At 42.5% G+C, this 27,918-nt stretch overlaps 1 protein-coding gene across 1 annotated transcript; it reads left to right on the top strand.

The window, feature by feature from the left end:
* Positions 1 to 467: 467 nt before the first annotated feature.
* Positions 468 to 27,918, top strand: LOC106568720 (tyrosine-protein kinase JAK1). Its single transcript, XM_014139300.3, has 25 exons — positions 468 to 722; positions 1,108 to 1,312; positions 1,658 to 1,781; positions 1,959 to 2,109; positions 2,223 to 2,386; positions 2,528 to 2,732; positions 2,923 to 3,069; positions 3,201 to 3,383; positions 3,836 to 3,993; positions 4,933 to 5,047; positions 5,324 to 5,513; positions 6,003 to 6,106; positions 6,305 to 6,460; positions 7,023 to 7,110; positions 7,560 to 7,687; positions 8,235 to 8,370; positions 8,442 to 8,593; positions 10,237 to 10,387; positions 10,562 to 10,656; positions 11,181 to 11,373; positions 11,487 to 11,611; positions 11,942 to 12,114; positions 12,470 to 12,587; positions 12,988 to 13,098; positions 22,146 to 27,918. Exons 2-25 carry the CDS (start codon positions 1,111 to 1,113, stop codon positions 22,269 to 22,271), a joined length of 3,495 nt encoding a protein of 1,164 aa, XP_013994775.2. The 5' UTR covers positions 468 to 722; positions 1,108 to 1,110; the 3' UTR covers positions 22,272 to 27,918.

Raw genomic sequence — 27,918 nt, 5'->3', positions numbered from 1 at the left:
TACATTACTACATGTCGCCCGTACCCAAATCCGCTACTGATTTTTGTATTAGTCTATAAATAAATCTCAGCCAAAATTCGTCATCTCTCCCATGTCTTATTCGACTAGTATTTTTGAAAGTGTAAGGATAATAATTCAGTCATAGTTGTTCTGAAATATTTACTGCTTGCCAACAATGGTTCATTCTGGGGTGCGTTCAGTTCGCTTGAACGCTTTCTACTTTGCGTAACGGTTTGTACTGAACTACACCAAAATGTTATTTTACGTTCTTGAACTCATTTTGAGATACGCTTGTGCCGGTTGGTTTGGTGCGGCTTGAAGCAATGACTGACGTATTTAAAAGTGAGTGGCCATGCTGACAGTGTCCCCTCCCCGTTTTTTAACTGGCCGTTCAGTATAGCACCATTTCCGTACAGTTGAACGTTCCAGAACGTAAAAACGTACTGTTGTTTCCACTTTATTGATTGACTAAATAACCAATAGACGACTACATGGGCGTGGATTCGCGACAGCGTTTACGGGAATTGACAAGACGCTTCCTTGGAAGACCCACCTCCGAGACTTAGCAACTTCATTGTACAGGATTTAAAACCCTTATCAATGATACATGCTCAAAAACATCATCGTAATAGGATGATATAAGTAGCCTACATTGATATTGGACCGTTCATGAAAGATAAAGTTATTTTTTTCAGACATTCGTGGACGGCATAAAGACATAGGTGAGTTTCATCATAGGGCGTTTCATCATAGGTTATTGTCACTGGTCTACTGTAAGTACTGTAAGTAAGTAAGATGTTTCAGATTTCCCTCGGATTTCCCTTAATTCACATACTCAGAGTTGAACATTCTGCTCTTTGAAGATACACATGGATTTAAATATGAACAATATTTTTGTTGTTGTCATCAATTATAGATTTTGTATGATTTTGTACTCAGATTTTCCCTTTTACTTTCAGGTAGCCTATGATTTTGGATTAATCTGGTTTTAAATATATGAGCTAAAATGACATCAAAGTCACTATTACATATTATGCACTTATTAAAGCCATATAGTAGCCTACTATGGCGATATTTTCATCCTCTTAACAATAATCTTCTCTTTAGTGAATGCCTCGAAACAAGGCAATGGACATGGGCAGGCAACTGTTGGTAAAGATGCAGAGGACGAGGAAGGGCAAGTTCACGCCAATCCCTGTATTACCACAGGGCCTCGAGGTCCACTTCTACCTGCGAGACTCTCACCAGCTGGAGTTTCTCCGGGGTTGTTACACTGCTGAGGAGCTGTGCACAGAGGCAGCCAAGAAGTGTGGTGAGTCTGAGTCTGTGTTACATACAAAGAAATATATGGAAATTAATACAGTAACATAATCATAGTTTATGTCCCCCCTCTTTGTTCACTCTTTCTCTTTTCCCCTCTCTTTCCCTCTCTCTGTCTCTCGCTCTCTCGCTCTCTCTCACACGCAAACCCCTCTCACACAGACTGTAAACTCTCTCAGACCAAAAGTCTTACTAAGATCTCTCACTCAGCCCTAAACTCCAAGTCTTCTTTCTCTCTACTGAGTTGCTCATCTGAATGTGTGTTATGGATAATGAATATGAAAGGTAGCAACTTGCTGGTTCTTTGTTGAGGGAAATCATATTTCTCTCTTTTTAGGCATTTCGCCTCTTTGCTTCAATCTGTTTGCCTTGTATGACGAGAGCATGAACATCTGGTACCCTCCCAATCACACCTTCAAAATCGAGGAGAGCACCTGCTTAAAGCTTCACTATCGCATGAGGTAAGCCTAAGGGTATGTTGCTCCTCAGTTTGTCACAAATATTGAAGGAACAAAGCAGAGGTAGCCATTTTCGATTGCAGCAGCACTTTGGTCTACAAATGCGCAAACTTGAGATAAAAATAACTTTCTTACAAAAACTTCATACTGACATTGAAATACCCTCGTCTCTTTATCCAGGTTCTACTTCACCAACTGGCATGGTGCGAATGACAATGTGCCACGTGTTTGCAGACATGCCCTCAAGAGAAAGAACGGCAATGGGCCGAAGACCGAATCAGGGGGTACCGCACTCCTTGAGGCTGCCTCACTGAAGTATCTGTTTGCCCAGGTATAATTTAGCAAGTTTTATACAGTTAAAAACAGTTGTATCCTCAAATGTAGAATTCTAGCATACACAATCATATATCCTGATTCATGTGTTTGTGCATTGGCTTTTCCCAGGGTCAGCATGACTTCCTGAAGGGACGGGCCGCAGTGCGTAACTCTCAGAATGAAGAGGAGGCCCACTGTATTGAGAATGAGTGCCTGGGAGTGGCAGTGTTGTCTATCACACACAATGCCTTGGAGAAGAACATCAGCAACCCATATTTAGGAGGACAGATCAGGTAACTAATCGTCACTCACAAAGAGGTTCAAAATTAAGCTGGTGTTACCATCTTTCTTATACACACTCATGCACACACAGACACACACACACACACACATACACCCCCCGACTCAACCAAATCTCTTTCCATCCCACCCAGCTATAACAAATACATCCCAGAGAGCGTGAACCAAATCATCAAGCAGCGGAACTTCCTGACACGAGTCCGCATCTCCCGGGTGTTTCAGCACTTCCTTAACGAGTTCAACAACAAGACAGTGAAGAACAACAAAGTCAACACCCATGACATCAAGGTCAAATACTTGGCTACGCTGGAGACGCTGACCCGTGGGTTCGGCTGTGAGGTGTGTAGCTAGATGTATTACAGTACCCATAATGCACTGCGTAACCATGTTTGCAGACACGCTATTAATTAAAGAAAGAATGGCACTGGGCCAAAGACAGAACCAGGTGGTACTCTAAAAGTCTGTGTAAAGTACTGTATGTGTAAAGATGTTCCTGAAGCTAATATAATGGTGTCCTGTCTCATTAAAGATGTACAAGCCTGAAGTGCTACGTGTGACTGACAGCGAAGGGGAGATCGAAGGAACTCCCACTTCCTGTAACCAGGGTCAGCCCACCCAGTACCAAGTCCTTGTGTCTGGAAATACAGGGATCAAGTGGCGGAGGAAGCAACAGAATGTGAGTATAGTATTTTGTAGTTTAGAATGTGTAAATTATGGCACACATTGTATCTATCATTATTATCTAAATATCATCTGATATGTTGTTCATAAAGAGATAAAAAGATTTCATGTTCATCTATTTCTCAGAATGCATGGACTGCCAAAGAGAAGAAAAAATCTAAAAAGTACAAAACCGACATCAACTGGAAGAACAAACCAGCTCAAGACCTTTCGAATGACTGGAAAACCTTCTCTGATTTCTATGAGATTACACACATCAACATCAAGGGCTCCACAGTCACTGTCCACAAGCAGGACAACAAAAAGATGGTAAAGTTTCATTGGTTTAAAGGTGCAATATGCAGAAATCGCCATATCCTGGTTGCTAAAATTGTAATAGTTTGCCTAATTTCAGTTAATGTGACAAAACAAGCAATGTATAGTGTAGAGAATCATTGTACCATCTAAACCGATGTGAAATATATTTGCAATAACCAAAAATATTGTATTTTCAGCTGTTTGACGCTGGTATACAAAACCGAAAGAAAAAGAGTCAAAAACGAAACTTAAGAACGGGAATCATTGAATTTGATGGGGTCTCCCAAAAAGTTACATATTGCAGGTTTAAGCTTCAGAGGAAACTTAAGCATTCAATAATGCTGAATATCTGAGTGAGCAATCTTGAATGAGACTCCGTCAGTGTATACTCTATTACCCATTTTCTCTTTCATATTGGACATGCACCTCCATTGTCATTTGTTGTCGCTCTATCTCCACCACAGGAACTGAGCCTGGGTTTCCATGCAGAGGCATTGTCTTTTGCCACCCTCATTGATGGATACTTCCGTTTGACAGTGGATGCACATCACTTCCTGTGTACAGATGTGGCCCCTCCCTCTGTGGTACAGAACCTGCAGGAAGGCTGTCATGGTCCAATCAGGTGAGCTTAAATATTCCCATTAATTCGTTAGAGAAAATGTAAATATGAATAAAATACAACATTTTTATAATACTGTCAATTTGTCAGATTATACAGATATCTTTGTCAGTAACCACATTTCCATCTACAGTTTTTATGCGAGTAAGGTCACACCGTATAGATAAAAAAAATCAAGACAGCCGTGTTGGAAATAGGAATTTTCAGTCAATTTTATAATTGCTGACAGATCATTTGTCTGTTTGACATGGTAGGATCATATCGAAGTGAACTTGGAGTCACGCGATGATATGGTGTGTGGTTCTCTCACTATGACTCGGGAAACCATGCAATTTATTCAGCTACAGATTAAATAAATTATGATGAACTTCATAGTGTGGTGAAAGTGCACAGTAATGAGCTTGATGCACCTTTCCTTCCAATCAATATTGAGGGTCTTATTCTGGTGACATGATGATCGATGCTCGTCTGCCTTTTAACAAATACAAATATTCTCGCTCTTATCCCTAATAATCTCATCATGTAGAGTAGCCTACCCGCACTGTATCTGTGAGCTGTTGGCTAGAGCGCACGTGCCAAGACCAGAGGAGGCACATTTACTATTTAACAGAACAATTTTTGTGACCACTATTGGTCGAGTGGAAAATAAAAAAATAAAAAAACGTTCGATTTTTATTCGGTCCATGAAAATGTAAGTGAAAAAGTACATTTTCTGTGCACTACTTCACTGATTTCTGTGCACTGATTGTTATTCGCAACAAGTCAGTTTGGTGGAAACCCACCACTGGTTGGAAACTGCGCATATTTTAGAATATTCGGATGAAAATCTGTCGCCAATTGGATGGAAACCTAGCTAGTGATACAGTAATACTTCTATACTAGTGTAGAACTGAGTTGATCCACCCCTTTTCCCATGATGCAATTTGGCCTCTCCCCCTCCAGCATGGACTACACCTCCCACAAGCTGCGTCAGGAGGGCAACGAGGAGGGCATGTATGTGCTGCGCTGGAGCTGCATCGACTATGACCACATCATCCTGACTGTCAAATGCAATGAAGTACAGTACCACTTCCACCATCAGCCTCACCCACAGTCATTTAGACATGTATACAGCCACTCTCATTTTCAGACAATGATACATTTGAACATTTTTGTGAGGCTTTCTCACTTTTAAAAACCTGGCGGCGCTATCGTGTTAGTGACTATCTTGTTAGTCACCATTATTTGACTGAACTGAATTGTGACAATTTGTTGCTGTAAAACGGTCTGTGTAAATAAATGGGCTTGATTACTCCCTAAACTTGTTCTCTTTTTCTTGGCTCTCCTGCTGTAGGTGGACCTGACCGATAGCCATCCGTACCGTAGCTTTAAGATCGAGGTGGGGCCGGAAGGCTACGGCCTGAGTGGTACAGCCCTGAGGCAGCCCTCTCTCAGGGAGCTGATGGAACAGCTGAGGGGCCAGAGACTTAGTACAGACGGAGTCCTATTCCAGCTCCGCAAGGCCTGCCCTCCGCAGCCCAGAGGTATGGTATGATACCCTGCCCCAATTCTACACACATTTAGACAAAAAGGTGCTATCTAGAACCTAAAAGGGTTCTTCGGCTGTCCCCATAGAACAACCCTTTTTGTTTCCATGAACAACTCTTTTGGTTCCGTTTCCACAGAGGGTTCTACATGGATCCCAAAAGGGTTTTCTACCTGTAACCAAAAAGGGTTCTATCTGGAACCAAAACAGTTTATGGGGACAGCTGAAGAACCCCTTTTGGAACCCTTTTTTCTAAAGTGTATCACCACGGCACCTAATCCCTGACCAGAGGTTTGGCACCTTATGCCAACCAATACACCAGACCTGGATGTGTTATTCTCTTTATACCACTATCAAACAGGAAATGTTGCTCAGTAACAGGGGTTTTCCTGAATTCGGCAGCTCTGTCGCCTGTTCTCACTTCAGAGGGAGAAGATTGGTGTGTGTCTAGATTTTTTCCCATTTCATTTATTTTTTTTTTTTTCAGAAATGTCTAACCTGCTACTGGTGACAAAGAGAAATGCGGAGCTGACGTACCCCGTACAGAATCATGTCATCTTCCACAAGATCCTCAACGAGGACATAGTGCAGGTGTGTGTGTCTGTCTGCTTGTGTGGATTTGAATGTGCTTGTGTGTTTGCATGTTAGCCTTTACTATGTGTTTACAGTATGTTTGTGTGCACAGGATGCCCTACACTGACAATACTACTTTTTATTGAATTTCCTTCGATCGACCAATAACGCTATTCTGTCCATAACCGTGTCTGTGTCTCTCATATGTCTATATAGGAGGAGCACTTGGGCTGTGGCACCAGAACTAACATCTATGCTGGCAAATTTAAGATAAAGAGTGAGGAAGAGAAGGATGTGTGGGGTTCCCAAACCTACCACGAGGTGAAAGTGGTCCTGAAAGTGCTAGGGTCCCAACACAGAGACATCTCTATGGTGAGAACACACACACACACACACACACACACACACACACACACACACACTGTATAAACAAAAAGTGGCTTTGTAAATTAATGTGATTGGCATACACATTAACCTTTTATTGCAGTGGGCTAAATACAGGGTCTCACAGAGTGTTTCTTGGTAGTCTTAAACAAATCTACTTTTCTTTCAAAGTATACACATCACACACATGGTTATGGGCTTAGAAAAAAGAAGACACCTCTACCATGACAGGTATAGAGTTGAAATGTACCACATTTTGAGTTTACGTCCCAATATTACACTTTTATATACATCACAGAAGACTGAAATATAACAAAATTGTTTGACATAGAAACAGGATTTTTGGCTTTAAAAAAAAATTATATAATGTTTATTAATTATGAAATTATGAAAAATATTAATAACATTCCACCCATGAGGCTAGTAGGTCATTTGACCTGCAGGCTACCACACATACACACCGCTCCTCCCTCCACCACCCATGTCTGACCTTGTGACTTCTCCCTTTGACTTTTGACTCTGACCTTTGACACTGAGCTCTTTCCGCCAGACTTTCTTTGAAACGGTCAGTATGATGCGTCAGGTGTCCCATCAACACATCACTCTGCTGCACGGTGTCTGTGTTCGCAGCCATGACAGTAAGTCATCCTTCCTTCCTTCCTTCCTCTTATTTTGACTCTTAAACTGAGACTCTGCGATATGCCACAAGCCGCAGGAAGAACCTAAGTTAATGCAGATGAGCGCCATGCAAGACTATGTACACACGTATCTGTGCATGTTCATGTGTACCCTTCACACTCCTACAACATGATATCTGCACGACAACAACTAGGGAGAAGTTTAGCCTTGCGCTTCACGCTCTTAGTTGTGGAAGTTGACCCGATACTGCTGATTAGTTTGCGTCGCTGAAGGTTAGGACATAGATTGTCTGCATATACCGTATATTGTGGAAAATGTCTCTGACAGCAAAAGTATTATTTTTCTTTTTTTTATTAAGTTGCAACCTACTCATACTTTTCTATCTGAAATAGGCTAGACTTTTTTTGTACCTCTAACTGTGTGTGTGTATGGTGTTGTCGCTGTTCAGATATCATTGTGGAGGAGCATGTGACGCTGGGTCCTCTGGATGTGTTCATGCGGGGACATCGTCTTGAACTCAGCACCTCCTGGAAGTACCAAGTGGCCAAACAACTGACCGGCGCCCTCAGCTACCTGGTGAGACGTGATGAGACGAGACACAATTGCAATTTGACACTACAGGGCCAAACCGAGCTGTACTGGGCTGCCCTGATGTGGGAAAAAACAAGCTGGTCTGACCAGCATGGTCTAGCTGGTTAGGCTAGCTAACTAGCTGGTCAAGCAGGTGATTCTGGTGACCAGCGAAAACACAGCGAAGGCACAAGAAGAAAAAAAAAGAAGGCTGGTCACCAGCATGACCAGCCTATGCTGGTCTATACAATTTTTTTCTCCAAAATGGTGGCCTGGTTATGCATTCCCCATAGTTACTGGAACCGTGGTAGAAAGGACAATGTGAAAAGAAAATACCAGAGCCGGTCTAGTATGATTCTGGTTGACCTTATAGTACGAATCAGGCATAGAAATGTGCCATTATAATAACATTGCATTCTATAATCTAATATAGAATGTAATGGTCTTGGAACTTGGTGCCAACCTGGACAATACAGTAGTAGTAGTTTGTCAAACTTGTATAGATCTATATGGCTCTAGACCTGACCCTTCCCCGTGTTTCTGTCCCCAACAGGAGGATAAGAAGCTGGTCCATGGCTATGTGTGTGCTAAGAACGTCCTAGTGGAGCGGGATGGCCTAGAGGGAGAGACTGGGCCCTTCATCAAACTGAGTAGCCCTGGGGTATCCATCTCCGCACTCAACATACAAGGTGTGTGTGTGGTGTGTGCGTCTCTGTGTGTCTGTTTTTTCCCCAGCTGACAAGGCTGTGTTGTATTGCAGAGTGTGTGGAGAGGATCCCGTGGATCGCCCCAGAGTGTGTGAGAAACAGCCAGGCCCTGAGTGTTGCGGTGGATAAGTGGGGCTTTGGCACCACACTGTGGGAGATCTGCTATGAGGGAGAGGCCCCACTCAAAGACAAGAAACTCATAGAGGTACACCCACACTTTCCCTGACAAGACAGTGAGCAACACAATCTCTCACTCACAACCACCCCCAGACTCCTGTGACATAGCCTAACTATTCTTTAAAAAAAAATGTATCCTTTATTTACCCAGGAGAGATACAGTGAGGGAAAAAAGTATTTGATCCCCTGCTGATTTTGTACGTTTGCCCACTGACAAAGAAATGAGAAGTCTATAATTTTAATGGAAGGTTTATTTGAACAGTGAGAGACAGAATAACAACAAAAGAAATCCAGAAAAACGCATGTCAAAAATGTTATAAAATGATTAGCATTTTTATTAGGGAAATAAGTATTTGACCACTCTGCAAACACATGACTTAGTACTTGGTGGCAAAACCCTTGTTGGCAATCGGAGGTCAGATGTTTCTTGTAGTTGGCCACCAGGTTTGCACACATCTCAGGAGGGATTTTGTCCCACTCCTCTTTGCAGATCTTCTCCAAGTCATTAAGGTTTCGAGGCTGACGTTTGGCAACTCGAACCTTCAGCTCCCTTCACAGATTTTCTATGGGATTAAGGCCTGGAGACTGGCTTGGCCACTCCAGGACCTTAATGTGCTTCTTCTTGAGCCACTCCTTTGTTGCCTTGGCCGTGTGTTTTGGGTCATTGTCATGCCGGAATACCCATCCACGACCCATTTTCAATGCCCTGGCTGAGGGAAGGAGGTTCTCACCCAAGATTTGACGGTACATGGCCCCGTCCATCGTCCCTTTGATTCGGTGAAGTTGTCCTGTCCCCTTAGCAGAAAAACACCCCCAAAGCATAATGTTTCCACCTCCATGTTTGACGGTGGGGATGGTGTTCTTGGGGTCATAGGCAGCATTCCTCCTCCTCCTCCAAACACGGCGAGTTGAGTTGATGCCAAAGAGTTCCATTTTGGTCTCTTCTGACCACAACACTTTCACCCAGCTGTCCTCAGAATCATTCAGATGTTCATTGGCAAACTTCAGACGGGAATGTATATGTGCTTTCTTGAGCAGGGGGACCTTGCGGGCGCTGCAGGATTTCAGTCTTTCACGGCGTAGTGTGTTACCAATTGTTTTCTTGGTGACTATGGTCCCAGCTGCCTTGAGATCATTGACAAGATCCTCCCGTGTAGGTCTGGGCTGATTCCTCACCGTTCTCATGATCATTGCAACTCAACGAGGTGAGATCTTGCATGGAGCCCCAGGCCGAGGGAGATTGACTGTTCTTTTGTGTTTCTTCCATTTGCGAATAATCACACCAACTGTTGTCACCTTCTCACCAAGCTGCTTGGCGATGGTCTTGTAGCCCATTCCAGCCTTGTGTAGGTCTACAATCTTGTCCCTGACATCCTTGGAGAGTTTGGAATCTGATTGATTGCTTCTGTGGACAGGTGTCTTTTTTACAGGTAACAAACTGAGATTAGGAGCACTCCCTTTAAGAGGGGGATCAAATACTTTTTTCCCTCACTGTATCTATTTCAGAGGGGAGGTCTTGAGTTATTTCATTGAATACACCTGTTTTTTTTACACTTGTAGACTGCGGTATTCTTACAATATTCATAGCATATCACTGATTCCAAGGTATTGGAATCAGTATTGGAACAGTCTTGGTTCTGATCCATCTCCTCTCTTTCTCTCCGTGAGAAGAAGGAGATGTTTTACTCGGCCCAGTGTTCCCTGGTGACCCCAGACTGCCCTCAGCTGGCTGAGCTCATCACCAAGTGCATGAACTACGACCCCAAGAGGAGGCCCTTCTTCAGGGCCATTGTCAGGGACCTCACCGGGGTGGCCGAGCAGAGTAAGAGGACACACATTTTTATCTGTCTCTGTTGTTCTTGTTGTCATTATCACCTGCATGTGTATGCAGACAAGTGTGTGTGTGTGTGTGTGTGTGTGTGTGTGGGTGTGTGTGCCTGTGTTTACATAGGGTTATACAAACACATTCTCTATCTATTTGTGGCCCCTCCCCCAGACCCAGTCCTGCCACCTGGTAGGGTGCCCATCCAGGAAGTGGACCCCACTGTGTTTGATACCAGGTTCCTCAGGAAGATCGATGACCTGGGAGAGGTAGGGACTCTCTTAATACATGTATACTTTACTTTTGGGGTGCTTGTCTTCATTTTAAAAGGGGCATGCTGGGATTGGTACATCCATTTTTTTTGACTTTTTTTAATTATAGCCATTGATTCATGAAGAATATCTCTTATATTTAATTTAACTAGGCAAGTCAGTTAAGAACAAATTCTTATTTACAGTGAGTTAACTGTCTTGTTCAGGGGCAGAACGACAGATTTTTACCTTGTCAGCTCGGGGATTCGATCCAGCAACCTTTCGGTTACTGGCCCAACGCTTTAACCACTAGGCTACCTGCCACCCCAATGCGTCCTTGAGCTCAGAACCCAAAATATGAGTGGCGAGGTGACCGCTTAGTTTTTTTCATCCTAGTAATACCCCTGTAATGTGATGATTGAGGTATGTCGTGTGTGTGGTACAGATATGAACTGTACTTGTTTGGGTTAGTATGTGTTCATTATGTCTGTGGCGTGCTTTATTCTAGAATTGTTCTTGTGATGTGTGTGTCTACTGTGCAGGGTCACTTTGGTAAGGTGGAGCTGTGTCTGTATGACCCCCGTGGGGACGGCCGAGGGGAGCTGGTGGCGGTCAAGTCTCTGAAGCCAAACAGCAAAGGCCAGCTGGCCTGCCACCTGAGAAAAGAGATAGATACCATGAGAGAACTCTACCACCACAACATCGTCAAATACAAAGGAGTGTGTAGCGAGGAGGGTGAGGATGGCAGTGCATGCAATCCTACATACACACATAAATGTATACTGTATGTAAATATACATACACACACACCACACACACTTGTGTGAAAATCGTGTTTCTTTGTCTAGGTGGGAGGACCACTAAGCTGATTATGGAGTACCTGCCAGCGGGGAGCCTGAAGGACTACCTTCCCAAAAGAAAACACCAGACTGACCTCAAGAGACTCCTCCACTACGCCCTCCAGATCTGCCAGGTATTGTAGTATGGAGCTTTATTAATACCCCCAAAAATGGAATTTCATTGTTTTAACTAGCCCCTATAGGTATTTATGTATGTACTGCGGTTTCTGATTATGGAGAGAGTTGGACATTCTAAAGCATTGCAGTCCTTATTTATATGAACTTTCTGCTACTTACAAAGAAATGAACACCGTTGGTAACTGGCTAGTACTATATGGAATGTTGTGTTGAATGTTTCAATGACTCCTAGAAACCACAAGACTGCCAGGTAAATAGCTATAAAAGTAAACAAACTATAAAAACAAGTGAAAATGTGTGTGTGTGTGTGTGTGTGTGTCTCTCAGGGAATGGATTACTTGGGATCCCAGCGGTTCATCCACCGGGATTTGGCGGCCAGGAACGTTCTGGTGGAGAACGAGAGCACGGTGAAGATCGGAGACTTTGGCCTGACCAAGAGCATGAAGGAGGACAAGAGTTACTACACAGTCAAAGAGGAGACTGACAGCCCTGTGTTCTGGTGAGCAACTTAGAAATAGAATGACAAGGCCAGGTCCCAGAACGTAACTTGATGGTTCACTCCCAAATCAAAGTTAAGGAGATAAGGTCACATACCATTTAAAAGCCTGGAAGCCAGTCTATCATTGCTATCTGTGATGGATCAGATTAAAACCTCTAATGATCTTGACAGGTTGGGGCTCATTGTATTGACATTAGCTGACATATTTACCTTGGTCGTGTTCATTGATAAGTAGACACCAAACGGAAGAAATCAAACTGAAAAAAGTGAGGGACTACCTCAACTTGAACAATAAGAAATGTTATCTCCAGGTGTTTTTGCAAAACATTTTGCTACAGTATGTGTTGTCTTGTAGGTATGCTCCTGAGTGCCTGATGGACTGCAAGTTCTACCCTGCGTCTGACGTGTGGTCTTTCGGAGTGACCCTCTATGAGCTGATGACCTACTGCGAGACAAGCAGCAGTCCTACCACGGTAAAGAACTTTCTCTCTGTGTTTACCTCACTTCACTATGAAAATAGTTTCATACAAATTTGTTAAACTTTATTGATTTGACAAAACACTAGGAGTCAGACATTTTAACATGTACTGTATCTGATGTCTTAGTTCATCAAGCTAGCCCTTGTCTGTTATGGGATCAAATTATTCTGCAATTCAATACTCTGACCTTTCTCCCTAAGTGTGCACTTCATGGATTTTAAAGAAAATTACTACAGTAAGAAATATGGAGAAAACTCCTTCCCCAAGCTTGCACCAATCCAATCCTTTTAAATGCATGGGAAGAAGTGCATGAGTGTATACTTTGAGAGAAAAGACTAGGGTGTAGGTACGGCCATCTGTTTTGGTTTTGATCATGTGACATGGTTGTTCACAGGTATTTTCGGAGATGCTTCATCCAACCAAAGGTCTGATGACTCTCACCCGATTGGTGGAAGTGCTGATAGCCGGCAGGAGGCTGCCCTGTCCACCTCGCTGCCCAGACACGGTAAGAGAACTCCGGGAAGTGGTGTCATCTGTTCACCAAGGCTGTAGTCTTTCCTTCTCTTTCATCTGAAAGCTAAAGTGCCGGGATGAGGTTTTCCCGAGGTACAGGTCTAGGATCAGCTTCCGATCCCCCAATCCTAAGCTTAACCATTAGTGGGGAAAATGCTAAATAGACCCAAGATCAGCGTCTAAGGGCAACTTCGCTCCAAACTAAAGATAATAGTACCCTTTCTAAATACACATTCAGTAGTGTTATTCTATACTAAAACTATCCTCAATAGGAATGAGTGGGAATAGAACATCCTGCACAGCCGATGGTTCCGAGCAGGTGCTGGGGTATCAAAGTCAATGTTTACGGCGTTCACTCACTGCTGTAGAATGCAGAGAAAAATGGGGCAATTCAAGAGGGTGCTATGAAATTAATGTCAAAACATAGTTTTCTTTGCCCTATGTCATTACAAATGATCCAGAATGAATCATTAGATTGTTCTCTACAATATTATAACCTTAATATACTTATACTTGACAGTGTTGATTAAATAGAAACGTTACTATTTAGAGGTGTTTCCGCTGGTTGGACCAATCAAAATCAACGTGATACCGTCGTCAATTTGAACTCCAGATCCTTCGCTTTCATTGCCTATAACCAAGATCAATCTGCATTGAGAGGGGCCGTTTCTATGGCGATTTAAAGGGAAAGACAACATGAATGGCTTCTGGTTGGGATATGTACGTACGTTCTGGTTGGGATATGTACGTGTCGTCCCCACAGTGATATGATAAGGTGAATGCACCAATTTGTAAGTCGCTCTGGATAAGAGCGTCTGCTAAATGACGTAAATGTATATCTCAACCAGAAGCCATGGATTACAGACAACATCCGCACTGAGCTAAAGACTAGAGCTGCCGCTTTCAAGGAGCGAGACACTAATCCGGACGCTTATAAGTAATCCTGCTAGGCCCGCCGACCAACCATCAAACAGGCAAAGCCTCAATAAAGGACTAAGATTGAATCCTACTACACCGGCTCTGATGCTCGTCGGATGTGGCAGGGCTTGCAAACTATTACGGATTACAAAGGGAAACCCAGCCATGAGCTGCCCAGTGACGCAAGCCTACCAAACGAGCTAAATGCCTTCTATACTCGCTTTGAGGCAAGCAACACTGAACCATGCACTGAACCTACTCTCTGTAGCTGATGTCAGTTAGACCTTTTAAACGGGTCAACATTCACAAGGCCACAGGGCCAGACGGATTACCAGGACTCCATACTCAGAATGCTCTGATCAACTGGCAAGTGTCTTCACTGACATTTTCAACCTCTACCTGACCGAGTCTGTAATATCGTCATGATTCGAAAAGACCACCATAGTCCCTATGCTCAAGAACACCAAGGTAACCTGCCTAAATGACTACCACCCTGTAGCACTCACGTCTGTAGTAAAGAAGTGCTTTGAAAGGCTGGTCATGGCTCACATCAACAGCATCCTCCCGGATGTCCTAGACCCACTCCAATTCGCATACCGCCCCAACAGATCCACAGATGACACAATCTCCATTGCACTCCACACTGCCCTTTCCCACCTGGACAAAACGAACACATACGTGATAATATTGTTCGCCGACTACAGCTCAGCGTTCAACGCCATAGTGCCCTCAAAGCTCATCACTAAGCTAAGGACAGAGGGACTAAACACCTCCCTCTGCAACTGGATCCTGGACTTCCTGACAGGCTGCCCCCAGGTGGTAAGGGTAGGCAACAACCCTTCTGCCATGCTAATCCTCAACACGGGGGCCCCTCAGGGGTGCGTGCTTAGTCCCTTCCTGTACTCCCTGTTCACACACCACTGCGTGGCCACGCACGACTCCAACACCATCATTAAGTTGCAGACGACACAAGGATGGTAGGCCTGATCACCCTGACAACAGTGAGACAGCGTAGAGGGAGGAGGTCAGAGACCTGGAAGTGTGGTGTGCACGACAACGTCTATTCCCTCTCAGGAGACTGAAAAGATTTGTCATGGATCCTCAGATCCTCAAAAAGTTCTACAGCTTCGAGAGCATCCTGACTGGTTCCATCACCGCTTGGTATGGCAACTGCTCTGCATTTGGCCGCAAGGTGTTACAGAGGGTAGTGCATACGGCCCAGTACATCACTGGGGCCAAGCTCCCGGACATCCAGGATCTCTATACCAGGTGGTGTCAGAGGAAGGCCCTAAAAATTGGCAAAGACTCCAGTCACCCTAGTCATAGAGTGTTCTCTCTGCTACCGCAAGTGATACCGGAGGGCCAAGTCTAGGTCCAAAAGGCCCCTTAACAGCTTCTACCCCTAAGCCATTACACTGCTAAACAGTTAATCAAATGGCTACCCCAACTATTTGCATTGACCCCCTTTTTTAATACTGCTGCCACTCACTGTTTATTATCTATGTATAGTCGCTTTACCCCTACCTACATGTACATATTACCTCAACTAACCTCTGTACCCCTGCACATTGACACGGTACTGGTAGCTAGGGTTGCAAAGGGTCGGAAACTTTCCGGGAAATTTTCCATGGGAAGTTAAGCCCTGGAATTTGGGGAATTTTGCTTAAATTCATCCAAAAAGTTTGCCTATAACAGTGAACTTTTTTTGTGGGATACACAAGGCAATTCTAGGTCTTGTGGCATATTTTGGTTAAACTATCCCCAATTCAATGGAATTGGAACCCTCTGCATGCACAGTGCATTCTTCCATCACATGTACAGCTGATTCTCAAGATCTTGCACACTAATGAGATGCTATTGAGCCCACACTACTACACTGTCTGAGCCAAGGACTACATGCTTTCTGGTAAGTTTTGATTACAATACTTGGTGGGGTGAATATATTTTATATGACATGATTTTTTTGTTAACTAGTAAATAGTAGCCTACAGCAAAGTGTGTTTAAATTATTTCTAACTTATTAACAATTTCTGCTAGTTAGTTTTTGCTACCATGTGGGTTTTAGCTTGCTTGAGCCTGTTAACTGAGGAGTGTTCATTTACCTGTTTCCATACATTTGTTTCATTTTAAAACATGTATCTTACAAACATGTATCAACATGTATCTTACATAGAATTGTATTTGATGTTTTTTTTAACTCATTTTTTCCTAATCTTTACAGGAAAATGCTATGTGCACTATCTGATGTGTGGAGACATTTCACTGCAGCTAATGTAGAAGGAAAAACTGTGTACATTTGTAAATACTGTGCCAAATCATATGTGAAGAATGCAACAAAGATGCAGAATCATCTGGCCAAGTGCATAAAGTTCCTTCAGCAGTCACAACAAGCAACCTCTGACAAAAGTCCCTCTTCTTCCATTCAAGGTGAAAATTATGAATCAGACACCTTATCGATAGCAACAGCTCATGGTCCTCCTGGAATCAGTGGAGGCACGTAGTCAGATAAATGCTGATTAATGTCTTGCTCGAGCTGTGTATGCAACTGGTTCACCTCTGATGCTCACAGGCAATGTGTATTGGAAGAGATTTCTGAATGTTCTTCGCCCAGCATACACCCCTCCAACCAGACATGCTTTATCTACTCATTTGCTGGATGCAGAGTTCAACAGAGTTCAAGTGAAGGTCAAGCAAATCATAGAGAAAGCAGACTGTATTGCAATCATCTCTGATAGGTGGTCAAATGTTTGTGGGCAAGGAATAATGAACTACATCATCTCCACCCCTCAACTAGTATTCTACAAGAGCATAGACAGAAGGTACAACAGACACACTGGTCTCTACATTGCAGATTAGCTGAAGGCAGTCATCAATGACCTTGGACCACAGAAGGTATTTGCACTGTTGACAGACAATGCTGCGAACATGAAGGCTGCTTGGTCTGTGGAGGAATCCTACCCTCACATCACACCCATTGGCTGTGCTGCTCATGCACTGAATCTGCTCCTCAAGGACATCATGACACTGAAAACAATGGATACAATCTACAAGAGAGCCAAGGAAATGGTTAGGTATGTGAAGGGTCATCAAGTTATTGCAGCAAACTTTGTCACCAAGCAAAGTGAGAAGAATAAGAGCACCACATCGAAGCTGCCCTGCAAAACACGTTGGGGTGGTGTTGTCATCATGTTTGACAGTCTCCTGGAGGGGGAGTCTCTCCAAGAAATGGCCATATCACAGTCTGCCGATATGGACAGCCCCATCAAGAGGATCCTCCTGGATGATGTATTTTGGGGAAAGACTGGTAAGCAGCCTGAAACTCCTGCAACCTATAGCAGTAGCCATTGCACAGATTGAGGGAGGTAATGCCATCCTGTCCGATGTTCAGACTCTGCTTGCAGATGTAAGAGAAGAAGTCCATACTGCCTTGCCCACTTCACTGTTGCTCCAAGCAGGGGAAACTGCAGTTCTGAAATACATCAAAAAGCACACCTCAGCGTACTTCTTGGACCCCGAGTATGCTGGCAAGAGCATCCTGTCTGGTGCAGAGATCAACAAGGTCTATGGTGTCATCACTACCGTGTCTCGCCACCTTGGCCTGGATGAGGGCAAGGTTCTTGGCAGTCTGGCGAAGTACACTTCCAAGAAGGGCTTTGGGATGGAGATGCAATATGGCAGTCGTGCCATCATTTGCATCAGCCACCTGGTGGAAGGGACTTTGGATCTGAGGCTCTTTCCCCTGTTGCCTCTATCATCATCCTCCAAATCCCACCAACATCAGCCGCCTCAGAGCGCAACTGGTCCTTGTTTGGGAACACACACATCAAAGCACGCAACAGGCTGACCAATACAAGGGTTAAAAAATGGGTGGCCATGCGGGCAAATTTGAAGCTTCTTGAGCCTGACAATGAGCCATCCAAGGTTGGAAAGTGACAGTGAAAATGAGGCCTCAGAGTCTGATGTTCAAGAGGTGGACATTGAGGAGATCCAGGGAGAAGACATGGAAGCCTGAGAGGAAGACAACCAAAGCTTTAGTTTCTAGACTATCATTTTACAAATGTATGTTGAAAACGTTTTTGGGAGATGCGATGGATCATTCAATATTCCCTTTCTTTTGTTGTTCTGTGAAATCATCCCATGTGAAGAGTCAACTCATTTTATTAAAGTTAAATTCGTAACTAAAGAGTTTTTAAAATTTATATTGGAAGGATTTAATCATTTGCAATTGTCTACTTATGATAAGGTAAAAGGTTTATGTTTCTGTCTCCATATGATATGGTAAATATATCCAATGCAAAAAAACATCTCCATTTAAATGGTATTAATATTAATTTGCATATATTTCCATTAATTACCATATATTCCTGTTAATTCCCACGGGAAGTTTCCAGCTCTGAATATTCACCAAAATGTGCAACCCTACTGGTAGCTCCTGTATATAGCCTCGTTATTGTTATTTTGTGCTGTTTTTTATATTGGATAAAAGTAGATTCCCATGTGAGGCCGTGGGCTAAACAGAGTAAGTTAGTGTAGTTAACAACCAAAGATTAAGACGAAAGGTGGTCAAAGTAGTAGACTTCAATAAAGTCCTTGGCATATCTCCTAATCTGACTTTGGTAAGGTCGATTTGTTCTTCACATTTCCGTCTCTGGTAAGCACACGTTTATTTGTCACATGCACAGGATACAGAAGGTGTAAACGGTACAGTGAAATAGTTACTTGCATAGTTTGCTATATCAAAAATAGAAAGTGCTGAGATTAAATATTTTTCAATTATTATACTGAACAAAAATATAAACGCAACATGCAATAATTTCAAAGATTTTTACTGAGTTACAGTTCATATAAGGAAATCATTCAAATAAATTCATTAGGCCCTAATCTATGGACTTGACATGACTGGGAATACATATATGCATGATGGTCACAGATGCCTTAAAAGAAAGGTAGGTGTGTGGATCAGAAAAACAGTCAGTATCTGGTGTGACCACCATTTGCCTCATGCAGCGCGACATCTCCTTTGCATCGAGTTGATCAGGCTGTTGATTGTGGCCTATAAAATGTTGTCCCACTCTTCAATGGCTGGATATTGGCGGGAACTGGAACAAGCTGTTGTACATGCCGATCCAGAGCATCCCAAACATACTCAATTGGTGACATGTCTGGTGAGTATGCAGGCCATGTAAGAACTGGCATATTTTCAGCTTGAAGGAATTGTGTACAGATCCTTGCGACATGGGGCTGTGTATTATCATGCTGAAACATGAGGTGATGGCAGCGGATGAATGGCACAACAATGGGCTTCAGGATCTCGTGACGGTATCTCTGTGCATTCAAATTGCCTTTGATAAAATGCAACTGTGTCCGTTGTCTGTAGCTTATGCCTACCCATACCACAACCCCACCGCCACCATGGGGCACTCTGCAACAAACGCTCGGCCACACAAAGCCATACACGTGGTCTGCAGTTGTAAGGCCAGTTGGACGTACTGCCAAATTCTCTAAAACGATGTTGGAGGCGGCTTATGGTCGAGAAATTAACATTCAATTCTATGGCAACAACTGTGGTTGATATTCCTGCAGTCAGCATGCCAATTGCACACTCCCTCAAAGCTTGAGACGTCAGTGGCATTGTGTTGTGTGACAAAACGGAAGATTTTAGAGTGGCCTTTTATTGTCCACAGCACAAGGTGCACCTGTGTAATACAGCGGCGTAGCCACGGGTAGCAGTTTGATCTCAGGCCTACCCCCAAAAAGTTCCATAAATTATTCAATATTGTTGTATTTATTTTATTAAATTTTTTAAGATTTATTTTCTATGGGTAATTTTAATATAATATAACAAAGAAATAGTCCGCGACAATCAAGTTGGCTTCCGACTATTGGTTACATAAAAAAAATGTATACGGTGGTTTACCTGAACAACCTGGCAATGTCACGTGGCTAAACCTTGTAGCGCATAAGCTAGCAAGCTCTACCACGTTAGCTTACTCAAATTGACTCACCAGCTAAGGTAATTTAGTAGTTCTAGTAGTTTTATGGCAAACCAAATGTCGATCGCTAGGTTTTTCAAAAAAAGACGTCTGGAGGAAAAGGAGTGTGTGCCAGAAAATAATTTGGATCAATCTACCGATAGCTTCCAGAATGAGACATTAACAGGTGGCGCCAGGATAGAAACAACCGCAATCGCCATCACAACCGCCAATGCCATGTTGAGCCAGGCATGCTTGCATACCCCACTGTCTCCTCTCGTTCCTGATGCTGCGGGCGGGGGTGAACCTGCAGTAGGTCTGTCGTTGATGAAACAGCTTGTCAACCAAAGGTAGAAAAGTTCCCTTCAAGTATGATGAATGGCAAATCACGCTGCTTCTCTTCAAGGTGGTATGACCAGTTCGTGTGGATTGAGTATAGTAAAGCAAAAGATACAATTTATTGTAAGTTTTGTAGGAATTTTCCTGTGGCAAATGTTGAATTCAGATTTGTACGAGATGGATTTAAAAACTGGAAACTCACAAGAAATGCTTGCTGCAAACACGAGAATAGCAAATGACATGCTAGTGCCCTTGCAAAATTTGAATCCTACAAGGCGACCCATGGGCCTAGAAGTCGTGGGACTGTGTTGGACCAAATACATGGTGATGCAAACATGGATTTTATAGAAAGAAACCGTGCACATGTTAAAGTGGTCATAGATATTGTTATAATGTGTGCAAAGCAGGATATTCCACTCAGAGGACATATTGAAACCGAAGAGGCAATCAACAAAGGTAACTTTTTAGAAATCTTCAATTTCATCTCAAAGTATGACTCAGAAATACAAAACAGGCTTAATGAGCTACCTCGCAATGCCCCGCTTATGAGCCCCAAACTTCAGAACGAGTTGCTGGAGTGTGCAGCATCGTTGTTACTGTGGAGGATAAAAGATTAAGTTCATTCTGCGTCTTCCACGTAATTCGCCATACTAGCAGATGAATATAAAGATCAATCTAAACGAGAACTTATTCCTGTGTGCATCCGATACATTCATGCTGGAATGATTAAAGAAAGAGCTGTTGAGTTTATGGAAACCACTGATTTGTCTGCACAAGGAATTTCTCGGAAAATACTTGAAGTGTTGCAACCCCTGGAGTTGGATCCCACTCTGTGTGTGGGTTTTTGTTTCGATGGTGCTTCAGTCATGTCAGGGAACAGAGGAGGGGGACAAAGGACAGAGGACAAACAGATTGTCATAGCTAGCCACCACGCATAAAATGCAGTAGTATGAATCTGTAAGTAGCTAAAGCTAACCAACTAGGTTCATTGTTAGCTAGCGAGCAATCAAGTTAAGGTTCGCTAGCTAGCTAACAATACTCTTTAACTTGCAATGAAAAGGGCTTTCTGCCTAAATTAGAAACGTATGATATCTGAAAATGTAGCTAGACTCTTACCCATATACATGCAGGAATGCTTCATGGCAGACCGGAACCCCTTTAACGAAGTAAGAAGTCCTGTGTCTTTTCCGTTTTGTTTGTACAGCATGTTTGGCCCGTTGTGACAAGTCACTCCGGGTTCACACTGACCATGTGCAAAAAGTAGTCCATCACAACTTTTTCCCACTGATCTTTGTCGATATAGTGCCTGCTAAATTCAGGGCAGTAATGTTGTTGAGAGCAGAAGCAACGCTTTTGCAGTTCTACATGCCTTACATATCTTTCAAAAAAGCTTCAGTAGCAAGGATTATCTACATACTGAGCAGCTCATGTTATAGACAGAAGCATGCTACATGGCAGACCAATCCGAACTCATCTCTCGGCATGTCCAGCCCATCCATTATCTCAGCCAATCATGGCTAGCGTGAAGGTTCCTGTATTTTTCCGTGGCTAAACCAACTAGGCTTGTAATTTAACAATTATATTCTTATTTAAAGATGGCATACAAGTTTGTTATTAAGGCACATGAAAGTTCACATGTTCCCGAAGGCATTTCTGTCAAACGCATTTTGATGGAGAGAATTGTTTTTCAAATGCCTCTCCTGTGAAGGAATGACGTGCGACATACTCATACATATCTCTCTCCCTTTCTTCTTTTCTGTGTGTGTGTGTGTGTGTGTGCGCGTGTGTGTGTGTGTGTGCGCGTGCGCAGGTGTACTCTCTGATGAGGAGGTGTTGGGAGTATGACCCTGCGAACAGGATCCAGTTCAAAGGCCTGATCACAGAGCTGGAGACGCTGCTGGACGAGAGGCACAGAGGAGATAGACTGGCTGTCTGAACTGATAGAGCTCACACATAGATGGATATATACAATAATATAATATACACTGAGTATACCAAAACATTAGGAACACCTTCGTAATATTGAGTTGCTCCCCCCACCCCTTTTTGCCCTCAGAACAGCATCAATTCGTCGGGGCATGGACCCTACAAGGTGCCGAAAGCGTTCCACAGGGATGCTAGCCCATGTTGACTCCAATGCTTCCCACGGTTGTTTCAAGTTGTGTGGATGTCCTTTGGGTGGTGGATCATTCTTGATACACCTGGAAAACAGGTTGAGTGTGAAAAACCCAGCAGCATTGCAGTTCTTGACACAAACCGGTGCGCCTGGCACCTACTACCATACACCGTTCAAAGGCACTTATATTTCTTGCACATTCACCCTCTGAATGGCACAAATACTCAATCCATGTCTCAAGGCTTAAAAATCATTATTTAACCTGTCTCCTTCCCTTCATCTACACTGTTTGAAGGGGATTTAACAAGTGACATCAATAAGGGATCATAGCAGGTGTTCTTAATGTTTTGAACACTCAGTGTATATGCCATTTAGCAAACGCATCTATCCAAATAGACGGATGGATGGATGAAAAGGCTGACAGACAGACGGACAGACTAATGTTAGTTATCAGAAACAGACAGACGTTTGTTAGCACAGATGGACTGACAGACAGACTGACATTGACTACTACAGACTACTAAAAATAGACGTAATCTAGCACAGACAAACACATGCACCGACAGACCAACACACAGAAAGACAGACAGACGTTAACCATCACTGACAGACAGAAAGACATACAGAAAGCACAGAAGGACAAAAGCTACATTTCTTTACAATACAGAAACAAACTGCCCAGATGTGGGCTTGATTTATATACTTTTCCACATACTGTACATATACAGTAACTCAAACGTATTCTGAACTTCAAATGCATGCTGCTGTCATTCAATATTTTCTATAGTACAGCATTTGTTTATTTCTTTTTACAAGCTATTGAAACACATTGTAAGTTAAATAGGACCCTTTTGGATAACTGAGTTAGTTCATTTTGTAAGGATGAAAGACATTGAGGCGGTAATTTGCGTTAGCCAACGAACAGATCACTTTTTTTAGCCGGTGTCAGAGGTGTAACCAATGATGTATATAAACCCTGGATTGCTGATGCTATGCATTGGTCAATGAGAGGCTTAGAAGCCACCGGTTGGGCATATTGGCACTCCCCAGAAAAGCAGTCCTCCATACGAGTTCTACAGTATTTCAATTAATTGTTTCAAGGACAAAATTGCATGTATTTAAGTACTTTTCTTGTTGTAGCGGAGATATTAACATTTTTATGTTTAGCTCAGATAATATCATTAAAAAGTATGCATTAACTTGTCTGTAATAGAATAAATGTGGCGACAACAAATGCATTCTATAGCTTCCAAGCAATTTTTTACAATGGTGGGGGAGTGCCACCTGTCAGTCATCTAGTGTATACGTAAATTATTTGGTGTAAAGCTTACTACAAGCTCTACGCGGGCGCAAGATTCGGAGTGTTGCAAAAAAGGGGCGGCTCCTTGCCGTAAACTCCGCCATTCAACATGCTATTTACTACCTGAAAATTGAGACACACTGTATCATTCCTTCCGCAGCTGTGGGGGTAGTGTTGTCGCTTGGTTCCTTGATCTAATCTGTAGGCTACATCAAAGTAGCCCATTTTGCATTGATATTGAAATATATTCTCAGTGACTGTTCAAACAGTAAACCACACAACAAGAATCCACCCCAAAAGGCATTTTAGTTTAGAAGTAATAACTATTGATTCAGGCTATTGTGAAATGGTAGAACCTGCTGTAGTCAACTAGCTAGACGTGCATTTTTCTCTATTACCAAAACATGATGTTCTATTTTTAGCTGATATGGGAATGAATACACAAGCACCATATCAAACTGGGATAATGTTTTAGGTTACACCGGCAAGTATACAAATATTTGCCAGGGCATATTTTTTTATTATAGATCTGATTATTTCACATGGAGATGTGGGAAGGTAAAAAGGCAAGCTAGCTTGAAATGTTTTAGCCAGGCTAAAGCCAGCTAGCCATGCTTCCAGCTACTAGCAAGGGAAGGCAATTCTTCCTTGCTTTCACAAAATGGAAAGACTAAAATATTAAAACTTTGCTATTGCCCCCTAGTGAATGGGAGTGGAACCGGTGAGGGTATCACGTTAATAAAGGTGTCCGCTACTCCAAAAATCCCACTCCACCTGCGTGTGTACACGTAGATCAACAGTAAAGCTTGTAGTAACCTTAACTGCGTTAAAACTGTCAAATCTGTGAGCCCAATTGAGGAGTAGATTATTTCACACATTCCAGTGTTCAAACTGCTGCATGGGATTTCTACTTATCATGTGACTAGGTGCGTCCAATTGCAATAGGTAACGCAGGGGACCCTTGTGGATTTGACAGCTCTTAACGCAGTTATACCTCCGACAGCGCCTAAACAAAAGCTATGAAAAGCAATGCATTTGTTGGCTAATGCGGGTTACCGCTGATCTGATTTAAGCCTGGCCTGCATCTTTAAGGCATGCACTTTTAATATTATTTTATAATACGCTAAGGATTCTAAGCTGCGAGAATATCTCCTACAATTTTGGGCAGATTTTCTTCATTTTAGGCTCATCCTCCCACATGGGATTATCCACTTCATATTCCGCTGTGTTTTGTATACATTTTCCTGGTTTAAGTGTTTGGAATGGCACGGTTACTATTGCATCATCCTGCCAAAACTCTGAATCGATAATCACGTCATAAGAAGGAATTCCCCTCGACCACGCCCAACAAATTGGGGAAAACAAACATTCTTTCTCATTGACCCCCATTGTAAAAGAGCCAACTTGGTTGTTTATTTCTTGTTATACAGAAAAATCTGAAATGCTGGTGTGTTGTTCAATGTAACCAGACAGGGCCGGCAATATGGGCGGGCCTTAGAGGTCGTGGCCTGCTCTACCCGTACCTCCTTACCCATCCAAATAAAATATTGAAATATTGATAATTTTTTGGACCGAGACGCACGCCGACAGAAACGCGCTTCAACCTCAGATAAAGCATCGGAGCAAGCAAAACAGCACCCCTCTGTCTCAGTATGTGTAGACCATGTATCGGACGTAAGTCAGAGGGGTGCTGTTTCGCTCAATCGGATGCTTTCTCCGGTGAGAGTTTCAGCAGAGAGGAAGAGGTAAAGTGAGAGGGCTCACTGCGTTTCTATGGGCATAATATGCAGACCTAAGCTTGTCGCTTGCCTTCCTACCTTTGGGACAACGACTCCCATTGTTTTTTTAGTTTGTTTTTTTAAGGGGTGGATCAGCTTAATATTGCGGAAAGATTGTTGCTTCCATCAATGTAATTGTCTGCATCATTTCCAATCCCCCATATCTTTTTTTTTGTTGGTAAATATATATATCCATATACGTACACGTACATATGCACATATATACATACACATGCCTATATAGATATACATACTTTTTATTTTAATATACCTTTATTATTCCCTGCAAACCCTACCACCCTTCCCCCAATTGGAGTGAACTAATAAAAAAAGAACACTTAGGCTTCTACCTTCAGTTTATACATATTATACACATTTTACAGACACAATCTATTTTACAATAGTTATATTTTGTTTGTTTTTAGTCCTTCCTCTATTTCTGATGTCCATCCAGTTTGATTTCTATTTGTAACTATTCTATTTCACCAAATTTCTGAACCTATATACATTTTACAGACCCCATATGTTTTACATTGGCTATCTTATTATTAGTCCCACCCTTCAGCTCCATTCAACCCCTCCCATCTATCTCTCAACACCATCCATTTTGGATTTCTATTTGCCATATATTTTTCAACTGTGCTGTGATGCTTCACAAAAGTATTGAACCTTTCTATTCTCATAGCTTCTAGAGATTGTAAATTAAAAATAAAAATTTTGCTAAAATAATTATTATATTATTGATTGATTGACTATGGCTTTTCAAATCACCCAGTATAGCTATCTGCAGCGTTAGTTCTAGGCAAATGTTGCAATTCTTCAGCCATTCCTGGACCTGTGACCAAAAACGAGCTACATATGGACAATACCAAAATAAAGGATCTAATGACTCTTCCTCCTCACAGCAAAATCTGCAGAGCTGGGAAGATTGTATCCCCCATATATACACTTATCATAATTTGGTTTTAATCCAGAGAGGATAGCAAAAGTATCTAGATCCTCTATGAGGCTGTGGAGAGATTCTAATTGTGGTTTTAAAAGAAAATATGAATCATCAGTGTACAATGACACCTTCATTTTTTAACCACGGATTTCGAATCCCTTAATATTATTGTTTGATCTAATTTTAACAGCTACTATTTCGATGGCAATAATAAATAGATATGCCGATAGTGGACAACCTTGTTTTACTCCCCTTCTAGATAGTTTTAAACTTTGAGATGTAGCCATTATTTACTATTTTACACCTAGGATTACTATACATAACTTTAACCCATTTTATAAGAAGCTGCCTACGGAGCTGTGAAGGGAACGGCACCTCCATACCTTCAGGCTCTGATCAGGCCCTACACCCAAACAAGGGCACTGCGTTCATCCACCACTGGCCTGCTGGCCCCCCTACCTCTGAGGAAGCACAGTTCCCGCTCAGCCCAGTCAAAACTGTTCGCTGCTCTGGCACCCCAATGGTGGAATAAGCTCCCTCACGACGCCAGGACAGCGGAGTCAATCACCACCTTCCGGAGACACCTGAAACCCCACCTCTTTAAGGAATACCTAGGATAGGATAAAGTAATCCTTCTAACCCCCCCCCCCTTAAAAGATTTAGATGCACTATTGTAAAGTGGTTGTTCCACTGGATATCATAAGGTGAATGCACCATTTTGTAAGTCGCTCTGGATAAGAGCGTCTGCTAAATGACGTAAATGTAAATAAGAGATTCCCCAAAATGTAAATATTCTAGGCATTTATATATAAACTCCAGTCGTACTTTATCAAAAGCCTTTTCAAAATCAGCTATGAAACCAGGCCTGGTGTCCCCGATATTTCATAGTATTCTTTTGTTTCCAGTACTTGTCTTATATAATCTCCAATGTATCGTCCATGTAAAAAACCTGTCTGATTAGAATTAATAATATCTGACAATACGTGTAAGAGGTCTCCAATTTTTTTAAATGGACTGGTGTCACGTCCTGACAAGTAAAGGGGTTATTTGTTATTGTAGTTTGGTCAGGACGTGGCAGGGGGTGTTTGTTTTATGTGGTTCGGGGTTTGTTGGGCTATGGTATTATGTAAGAGGGGTGTTTGTTTAGAGTGTTCTGGGGTTTTTGGTCTATGTTCTAGGTTAGTGTTTTTCTATGTGCAGTCTAGTTTTCTACTTCTATGTTTAGGGTTTGTTGATTGACCTTCAATTGGAGGCAGCTGTTCCTCGTTGCCTCTGATTGAAGGTCCTATGTATAGGGGTGTTTTTGTAATGGGATTTGTGGGTAGTTGTCTCCTGTTTTGTGTATGTGCACCTGACAGGACTGTTTAGTGGCGTTCATTGTTTTGTATACGTGTTTCTTTTGTTTTTTCCTTCTTTTCAATAAATAAAGAAGATGAGTATACACGT

Source organism: Salmo salar, chromosome 14 (genome assembly GCF_965601325.2).
Source record: "Salmo salar chromosome 14, fSalSal1, whole genome shotgun sequence".
NCBI lineage: Eukaryota > Metazoa > Chordata > Actinopteri > Salmoniformes > Salmonidae > Salmo > Salmo salar.
The sequence above is the reverse complement of the archived record's forward strand: the minus strand, read 5'-3'. Positions and strand labels throughout refer to the sequence as shown.